We start from the raw sequence: 10,000 nt of genomic DNA, 5'->3' as shown, positions 1-10,000 counted from the left end.
GCGTACCATTTGTGCTCCACGCAATTTGATTGTGCTACGGCTGTTTAGTGATTTATTACCTCAGTTTACTGTGGTAATTCGAGTTTGCTGGTTGAACTTCGTTGCTTTAAGTAACACAATGTGATGGTTGTTGTGTGATTCTAAACTAAGCTTTGACCGTCTTATCCGGTTTGTTTTAGAGTAATGTTTTGTTAGATTAGTTTGAGTGTTTAACTAGACCCCATTTACTGGGGCGCGTGCCCCAGTATAAATCTCCAGTGCCCCAGTAAATGCTTTGAGATATGATTTACATCATATGCAAGTGTATTTATTAAGAGTGGTAATTCCAGAATAAAGACGTTATTCTCTATGTGCAACCAAACCAACGCTGATGAAAGCAATGTGTTTAATCAAAGAACAAACTGAGCATGTGCGCAGAAAAAAACATACCTGCGCCGCCGCGCGCATCACGCACACCGATTCTGCTTGGTGCTGACGCGCCACTCTGCTCCCGGTCCAGTTGTGAACATGCACGCCGAAAAAATAGCTCATGCATTGTAAAACAGGCGCGAAGTGAGTTTTGCAAGTCGACAAAACAAAGTTGAAATAATTTGATGGTGATCTTATTTATACTGCATGGCTCCTCCAAAGGTTTTGTTTTTGGTATAAAGCAGAAAGGAGGGATGAAGTCAGGGAGGTTAGACTCAACCTAATTCTCGGCCTTGAGTCGGGTCTAAGACAACACACAACAGATAACTCTATAACACATCTGATTTTGTATTCTATTGAATTGTCTATAGAATTTCAGTCTTATAAAATTAATATTCATGCAAAAGATTTCTTAAATGATCTTAGCATCGCTCCAGTTGTGTCTTTAGATTGTTTTCCAGTTACATTTATGATTAATTTCTGTTATGTATTTAGAATAGTAATTGGATAACAACAAAGTACTGCTATATATATATATATATATATATATATATATATATATATATATATATATATATATATATATATATATTTATTTATTTATTTATTTTTTTACTTATTTATTATTTTTTTTATTTACTTATTTATTTATTTTTATTTACTTATTTATTTTTTTATTTTTTATTTACTTATTTATTTATTTATTTATTTATTTACTTACTTATTTATTTATTTACTTATTTTATTTTTTTATTTACTTATTTATTTATTTATTTATTTATTTACTTACTTATTTATTTATTTATTTATTTATTTACTTATTTTATTTATTTATTTATTTATTTATTTATTTAGGAGGGGGTGCTGTGCCCCAGTAGAGCTTTATGTCTAGCAACGCCCCTGGTGTACACTGAAGATCTCGGGTTTTATTTGTATTTCTTTTTGACGCCTAGTTTAGACTTTAGTTTAAGGATTGTTTTGTTCATTTCTTTGATTTGGCTTACACTCGTTGTTTTTGTTTGAAGATAATTGTAAATGTTTATGTCTTTTTTCTATTTATTACTGTTACATAATTGTTTCAACTATTGAGTACAGCTGTCTCACTTAAATGCTAAAGCATCCCACTAAAACATCTTAAACACGTAACAATGGCAACATTAACAGCCTGAGGTATCAAGACATTTGTGCTGCCCATTACATTACGAACCACAGGAGAGGGCAGATTCTCCAGCAGGATAGCGCTCCTTCTCATACTTCAGCCTCCACATCAAAGCTCCTGAAAGCAAAGAAGGTCAAGGTGCTCCAGGATTGGCCAGCCCAGTCACCAGACATGAACATTATTGAGCATGTCTGGGGTAAGATGGAGGAGGAGGCATTGAAGATGAACACAAAGACTCTTGATGAACTCTGGGAGTCCGCCAAGAAGGCTTTCTTCACCATTCCAGATGACTTTATTAATCAGTGATTTGAGTCATTGCAGAGATGTATGGATGCAGTCCTCCAAGCTCATGATGGAGTCAGACACAATATTCATTCTTTTAGTTATTTCTCTGGTCTAGTAGTTATTTCTCTAATCTATCAGTCATATCTTTAGTCTCAAGTCTCCAGTTATATTTAATGTGAAAAACAAAACAACACATCTAAAACCCAACTACAGCAGCTGCAGAAAGAAGATGACTTCAGCACGGAGAAGCTTGAATCTGATTGTCTCTCTCTCAGTGCTCACACAGCAGAAATAAATGGCCTGTCTGAAATGTTTAATGGCCTGTGTGTGTGTGTGGACAGGAGATGCTCACCTGGCCACTGCTCATCACAGACGGTGAACAGGCTGGTTTTGTTGGTGAGCTCCGGCATCAGGCTGCTGCTCTCCATCACCACGGCCTGAGGGATCATCATGATGCAGGACACCAGCCAGATCAGCACGATGCTCTTGCGGGCTCTTTTAGCAGTGCTTTTGAATTTTAGCGGGTGGCAGATCGCATACCAGCGGTCCTGGGCAATGCAGCTCAGCGTCAGGACCGATACGGACACTGAGATGGTCTGGAGGATAACAGAGATGCAAAAATGAAGAGGGAAACGTAAGAGGTAATCAGTGTTAGAGGAAAAGTAACGTACAGATGAAGTCAAAATTATATTTGCCCTCCTGTGATTTATTTATTTTTTTTCCTAAATTCTTTTTAAAATATTTCGCAAGTGATATTTTATAGAATAAGAAGAAAAACATCACAGTATATCTATTTTTTTCTTATAGAAAAAGTCTTATTTCTTTTAGTTTGGCTGGAATATTTATTTTATTTTATTACTTTTTAGTTTAAGGTCAACGTTATTAGCTGTCTTAAGATTTTTTTGCTGTCAAATAACTTTTGACTGAATTAACCAACCCAGGCTCATTCTGAAAACGTAGTCCCGAGGCCGTTTCTGGAGACCGCGAAATACGTCCCGGGAGGTACGTATTTTTGCAGTTTTTGGTTTTCGCGAATCCGCGAGAGGCCGCTGTGTGCGACTTTTGGCTTTTCGGACGTCTCCCGCGAGTGGCGTACGCGCACGCGCTGTTCTCGCATCAACCCACCAGAGGCCGCTGTCGAACGAACGTCTGTCTGTCCGACTGGCTGAATGATTGACTGGGCGACCGGCCAATCGTCCGGCCGACCCACCCTCCTCCTTCCCTGAACCCAACCGATTTTACCAATCGACCCGCCTGCCCTAAACCCAACCAACGATTTACAAAAGCCGTCCGGAAAAAGAAAAGCCCTCGTCTTATTTATTTATTTATTTATTACTACGTTTTCGGATTTTACCACATTCTCACCCTGTTATGAACCTCTTCGCTTTATTTCTTGGATTCTGTTTTAGTCTTACCTGATTTCTGGAACCGCTCTTCCCCGGACTCGAACCCGGTCGACGTACAGGACGAGCTAACTGGACAAACTGGTTGCGGCAGGAAAGCCCTCCACACAAAGGTAAGCGGTCAGCTGGTAAGCGCTAAAAGGAACGGCGTCATACCGCCCCGCAGCGTTCGTTTAAAAAACGAAATGCAGCCATACGTACCTCCGGCTACATAATTCGCGGTCTCCAGAAAAGTCCTCGGGACTACTACTACTACTACTACTACTACTACTACTTTTCAGAATGAGCCTGGGTTGGAATTAACCTAGTTAAACTGCACTTAAGCTGAATACTAGTACCTTGCAAAATATCTAGTCTAATATTAGCTACATAATACACGCTCTCCAGAAATGTATACGGAGGTACATATTCACAATGAGCCTGTGTTGATTTTATTAGCCCCCTTAAGCAATGTTTTTTTCGATTGTCTACAGAACAAACAATCATTATACAATAACTTGCCTAATTACACTAACTTGCCTATTAACCTAATTAACCTAGTTAAGCCTTTAATTGTCACTTTAAGCTGAATACTAGTGTCTTGAACAATATCTTGTCAGCTATTATGTGCTGTCATCATGGCAAAGATAAAAGAAATCAGTTATTATACTTTAGTTATTAAAGCTATTATGTATTATATAGGGCATCACGGTGGTGCAGTGGGTAGCACGATTGCTTCGCAGCAAGAAGGTCGCTGATTCTTGCCTCTAGCTGGGTCAGTTTGCATTTCTGTCTGGAGTTTGCATGTTCTCCCCGTGTTGGCGTGGGTTTCCTCCGGGTGCTCTGGTTTCCCCCACAGTCCAAACACATGTGCTATAGGGGAGTTGGATGAACTAAATTGTCTGTAGTGTGTGTGAATGTGATTGAGTACAAGGGTGTTTCCCAGAGATGGGTTGCAGCTGCGTAAAACATGTGCTGGATAAGTTGCCGGTTCATTCCATTGATGAATGAATGAAAAGAAAATGTATTTTATAAAATGTTTTCCTTTTTAGACAATCGTTTTTAAAAGCATTAAAACTTCAGAGAAGGGCTAATAATTTGGACTGAATTACAATCTTAGGTCACTTAAAAGAAAGTTACTGAATTTGTTACACTTAGTTTTAAATAATGTAATGTTAAAATATACTTTGTTATTTTTGTGTTTTTGTTTTTGAAACAGTATGATAGGCTCAAAATTGTAATATGTTACAGTACTTTAACCAACACTGGAAATAACACACATATCAGTCATTAAGACAACATTCATTCATTCATTTTCCTTTGGCTTAGTCGCTTTATTCATCAGGGGTCGCCACTGCGGAATGAACCGCCAAGCATATGTTTTATGCAACGGATGCCCTTTCAGCCAAACCCAGTACTGGGAAACACCCCTACACACTCATACACTACAGCCAATTTAGTTGAGCAATTCCCCTATAGCGCATGTGTTTGGACTGTGGGGGAAACCGGAGCCCCCGGAGGATGAGGTTTATTCACTAGTGTAAGTAAGTGCGATTAAAATTGTTGCCTCGTTTACTCTAGCTTGCAAATTATGTATTTATTGTGTTTTGTTACTTGTTAACCTGGTACAGTACACGCGGTTACTCTTTATATTCTCTTATCGCATGTAAGCCACGTTGAAAACGCAACGCGTGCCGCTTTGTTTACGGATTTAACGTTAAATGCTTTTGTGAGCTCGCGTTCCACTGCCGTTTGTCGTTGCTATGGCCATCGTAAGCTAGGAGACAGGAGACTCGTGTCGATCTCCCTAGTTCTGAGGAGGAGCGTGATGTGTGTGTGTTTGTGTTTGTGTGTGTGTGTGAGAGAAAAAGAGCAGGTCGAATGTGTGACGCCTAGGGGCTAGGAGACAGGAGACTCGCGTCGCTCTCTCTAGTTCTGAGGAGGAGCGTGATGTGTTTGTGTGTGTGTGTGTGTGTGTGTGTGTGTGTGTGTGTGTGTGTGTGTGTGAGTGTGTGAGTGTGAGCCTTACACTATGAAGCGCGTGTGCACTGTGACTACTTTTATATAGTTGATTACCAGCTGGGCATTTCACTCTGTCTCGCGCTGAAGCCTGTCACTGTCGACCAATCGCAGCAGGCTGTCATTGGTCCAATCAGCGCAGATTAGCTTCGCGCTGAGGAGGGGGTTGGGAACAAATGAATCGCTGAACGATTCATATGGGAGTCGCTGGAATAATTAGGTAAAAATAAATGCAGATTATAAGACCATCAAAGTGTTTTTTGACCTTGCATGCATATTAGACTGTTGTTGGAGACCCTTACAACCTACATATGACCCTATTTCATGTATAATATGGGCTCTTTAAGATATACCTAGGGGAGGTCTAGACCAACCTTACGACTTAAGAGGGTATACTTAACTAAAAAGTGTTAGTAAACACATAATAATGCTAAGGTACAGCTCAAGGTACAACTTAAGAATGACATAGTCTTGTGAAGGTTCTCGAGAAACGCAGCCCTGAACCACATTTAAAAGCAGCCAATCAGATGACATGATTATCACTAGATGTTCAACGCATGTCTTCTGTGCAAATTGATCAGTTTCTGACAGACATGCCTTTGAAGTGCTTTACATTGCATATGTTTGAATGCTTTTGCATCACATCTGTAGGGAAAAAAAAAGCTACTTTGATGTTCTGGCTTTGCGCTAAACGTCAACTGGAAGACATTTGAGTCAAAGTGTCTGGTGCGCATTTGAAAGATGCAAACATCCTGCATTATATTGGAATCAATCAAGCAGCGCTCTCTCTGTGAAAGTCAAAATGCGTGAAAGTGATTAGAAACAAGCGACTTTTTCAGGCTCGTATCAACACATGGCTTTAACCCACAGCTGCTCCTTCAGTCTTCATAACTTCAAAACTCTCATTAATATTCAGTAATCCGACGAGGGATGATAACTGAGCATAGAGAAGAAACAATGGTACTTGTAGCTTTCAGACGGTGACAGCTGAGATATTACAGTCTGTCCTTTACTGTAGGTGTTTACAAGACGAGGTTGAGTAAATGTGTTCCTGATGCAACACAGGCTCATCTGGACTATAGTCACTTTTGTGAAAATGTAATTAAAAATACAGTACGCTTGACTGCAGTATCTGGGTAAAATGAACACTAGGGGGCAGTGTGATGACAACAACTTTTGTTCCTTTTCACACTAATGATATTTACAAAGATATATCATTGATGGATAAAGGATTATTTCATGCAGTTCTTTGCACAGCACCAAATAAACAGCACAAAACAACTGAACACTGTCTACGATTAGTAATGAACATGTTTGCGTCATGTTGTTTGTGCTGCAGAGCTCTCAGGTTCAAGTCCAGTGAAGCGCACTTTTACAAAAGAGATAAAAGTACTGTAAAATCAAGGTAAACCATGTGGTTGTAGCACACTTTTCTCTTACGTCTGTTTCTGAAAACACTATTGGTTGGGGTTAGGGAAGGGTTTAATTCAGTGATTCGCTAGCTGATCTGTAAGACAAGCTCCACCTTCTCATAGATGAGGAATGTGTATCCGAAATGTAGACCAAAATGTACCCTAAGTAACGTATTTCAGATTTACAAAAAATGTAAACAGCACCCTCTAGTGGATTTGTCATTTGAAACGTGCATTAAAACGTAATCAGAGGAATGTATTTAGCTTTCGCAAAAATTAAGGATGAGGCATGTATTTACAATAAGCTTGGGCTATTTAAAGTCCAAAACAGCACGGTGTTGTCTCCAGAAACTCCATAACCTCAGATTTGATGTATAGGGAAGAAAAAAAAATCCCAAATGTGACCCAAACCAGGAAATTGAGTCACAGTGACCCAAATTTCAAAATTGAGATTTTCCATCAATATTAGTATTGAATCTTTCTGAAGCGATCGATCGATCGGTTAGCTTGTTTACACGGAGCACTCCTTAGTCTGACAGGAGAATGGCTGGACCAATTGCGTGCCTTTCAGTTTGAAACGGAGCCTCCTCTTGACAAATGATCAGCGTTTGTCACTTTTTATGTTCAACCTTAACCTTTTTGATTGATTTTATGCAACGTTTAACACCATATTTGGAGAGCAGAGATATTAATGTTTCACGGGATACCCGGAATGTAGAGCGAGTGACGAGAGGAGTTGAGAGAAGCAATGTTCATTTCCAGCTAATTTAGTACAACTTTAAGTCAACTTTAATAGTCATTTAAATACCTTTACTCGATGATCTGGACTATGAAACTTATTATTATTACTTTATTTTTGAAAGTCTGTTCTGTGCGATTAGCTATTCATTGTTTTTTTCACATTATCGGCCTGTATCTTAAAATAGAACAGTGTGACTTCTGAGTCATTTCTCGATCAGCTGAATGTGGAGCTGCTTTTTCTGATGTGTCAGAAGTTGTATATGTGAAAGATCAAAGCTGCCATAAAACATAAATGTAAACCACTCAAAACTTCCTTAAACTTTCCTTTGAAACAGATTCTAAATTAATGTAACCCGCCAGTCCTATCCCATCCGACCCCTGCTGAGCTGGGATCGAACCGGCAATTCTTTGCATGGAAGTCAAATGCTCTAACAAGGAGGCTGAAGACCCTGGCCTCTAGTGTTTGTTGCTAGAGCACCTTTAGAGGTCAGAGAAGTGAGGTTTACTTGCACTGCACTTGCTAGCTAGCCTTTGTTACACTCACCCCCTAAAACCTCACTCCCATCCCGGACGAGCCCCCACATGTAATCCATTAGTCCTACTGCACCCAACCCGTGCTGAGCTAGGACTGAACCAGCGATTTTTTGCATGGGAGTTGGTTGCTCTAACAAGGAGGCTAAAGACCATAGCCTATAACGTCTGTTGCTAGAGCACCTTTATAGGTCAAAAGAGTGAGGCTACCTGCACTGCATATCGCTTGCTGGCCTTTGTTACAGTAACCCCCCTAAACCTCACTTCCATCCCAGACAAGCCCCCACATAAAACCCACCGGTCCTACTGCGCTCAACCCATGCTAAACTGGGATTGAACTGGCGATTCTTTGCATGGGAGTTGCTTGCTTTAACAAGAAGGCTGAAGACCATGGCCTCTATAGCGTCTGTCACTAGAGCACCTTTAGAGGTCAGAGGAGTGAGGTTTACCTGCATAGCACTTCACTAGCTGGCCTCCATTACAAGCTGAGAAACTCTTTACCAAATTAGACTCTTTACCTGTAAGTAGGGCAGTATCTTGCACAGGGTCTGTCCGAAGAACCAGGTTTCAGTGATGTCCACAACAAGACTTGCAGGGAGACACGTGATGGTGACCAGGATGTCTGCGAAGGACAGGTTCACGATGAAGTAGTTGGTCACTGTGCGCATGTGATGGTTTTTCCAAACTGCAAAACAAACTGAAAAGAAAGATGCCTTGAATGATTATGTTTCCAAAAAACTGGGCAACAACTTCTGGTGCACTTAAAGACACAGTACGTAAGTTTGGCCACTAGAGGGCGCGTACTCACAACAAACAAAAGCATAGTTTGATGAGGGCATGAATGAGTGTGGAATCATAGGAGTTGTGACTATCCAACTGGATTCCTACTGACTCATGTTGATGGATGATTAAACTATTTAACACTGCTAAAGAATCTAAAGAGAGATTTAAAGGACCTTGTGTGCAATGAAAAGTTTCTGCTAATGTTTAAGTTTCTTCATGAAACCATTGATGACAATTGATGCCAATAAAAGTGATGTTAAATTGGTCAGAGGCTGCATACAAAAGCTTTGAAACGATCCCTTAAGAGGCAGAATTCCAAAGTAGGAAGGCATCAATGCAAGTCTGAATGCAATTTCTGCTGCACTTTCTGTCTCTGGAGCTTCCTTCATCTGGATTGTGAAGGCAGCACAAATGTATCCTTCACTGCCTTCAATATGCCACAGTCCTTTGCTTTCCATTTCTGACAGCTGAGGTGTCTCTCAAAGCGCTGCTTAGGTGTCATTTTGTCTAAAAATATCCACTTTTGATGGCATTTCTAGGGAGAAATTAATATTGTAGTAAGCAAATATTCCATTAGTTATATTTGAGGCTCTCACGGTTTTTGTTGTTAATGATTAAATCATTATGCTGTCTCCGATGTCGGTCTGAAATTAGCTTTGTGAGGTGCCTTCATGTATAAATACTGCCTGCAGAGCACTGAGAGGCAACAGGTCTGGAGCTTAAGCTTTCAACATCACAGCCAGAATCTTCAAGTTATGAAAATGATCATTTTATTTGAACAGATAAATTAATTATTGCAATAACATATGGTGAGATACAATACCTGACAAAAGTCTTGTAACCCATCCAAGTTTTAGCAACTTCTAATATATCATTTGGTATCAGAAGTGGCTTATATGAAAGGCAAAGGCCTCTAGATGACGCTTATTTTACCTAAATTAAATATGATCATGCCTTGATTTTGACTGATTTCATTAGGACAGTAAGCTCTGACTCTGCTCAGACTAAAGTCTGGTCACTGAACCTTCAATAATGTCCAGTATAGAATATGTGCTCATGCTGCAGTGGAAACAGAATGAATATTGTGTCTGACTCCATCATGAGCTTGGAGGACTGCATCCATACATCTCTGCAATGACTCAAATCACTGATTAATAAAGTCATCTGGAATGGCAAAGAAAGCCTTCTTGCAGGACTCCCAGAGTTCATCAAGATTCTTTGGATTCATCTTCAATGCCTCTTCAATCTTACACCAGACATGCTCAATAATGTTCATGTCT

General features: G+C 39.9%; 1 protein-coding gene across 1 annotated transcript in view; it reads right to left on the bottom strand.

Moving 5' to 3' along the window:
- hcrtr2 (hypocretin (orexin) receptor 2) overlaps nt 1–10,000 on the bottom strand; it is a 53,126-nt gene that overhangs the window by 21,852 nt on the left and 21,274 nt on the right. Inside the window, exons 2-3 of the mRNA XM_056471392.1 lie at nt 8,456–8,634; nt 2,205–2,448 (exon numbers count right to left, since the gene is read on the bottom strand). Of these exons, the coding sequence (XP_056327367.1) occupies nt 2,205–2,448; nt 8,456–8,634 (423 nt within the window). The remainder of the gene's footprint in view (nt 1–2,204; nt 2,449–8,455; nt 8,635–10,000) is intronic.

Source organism: Danio aesculapii, chromosome 13 (assembly GCF_903798145.1).
Source record: "Danio aesculapii chromosome 13, fDanAes4.1, whole genome shotgun sequence".
NCBI classification, from domain to species: Eukaryota; Metazoa; Chordata; class Actinopteri; order Cypriniformes; family Danionidae; genus Danio; species Danio aesculapii.
The sequence above is the reverse complement of the archived record's forward strand: the minus strand, read 5'-3'. Positions and strand labels throughout refer to the sequence as shown.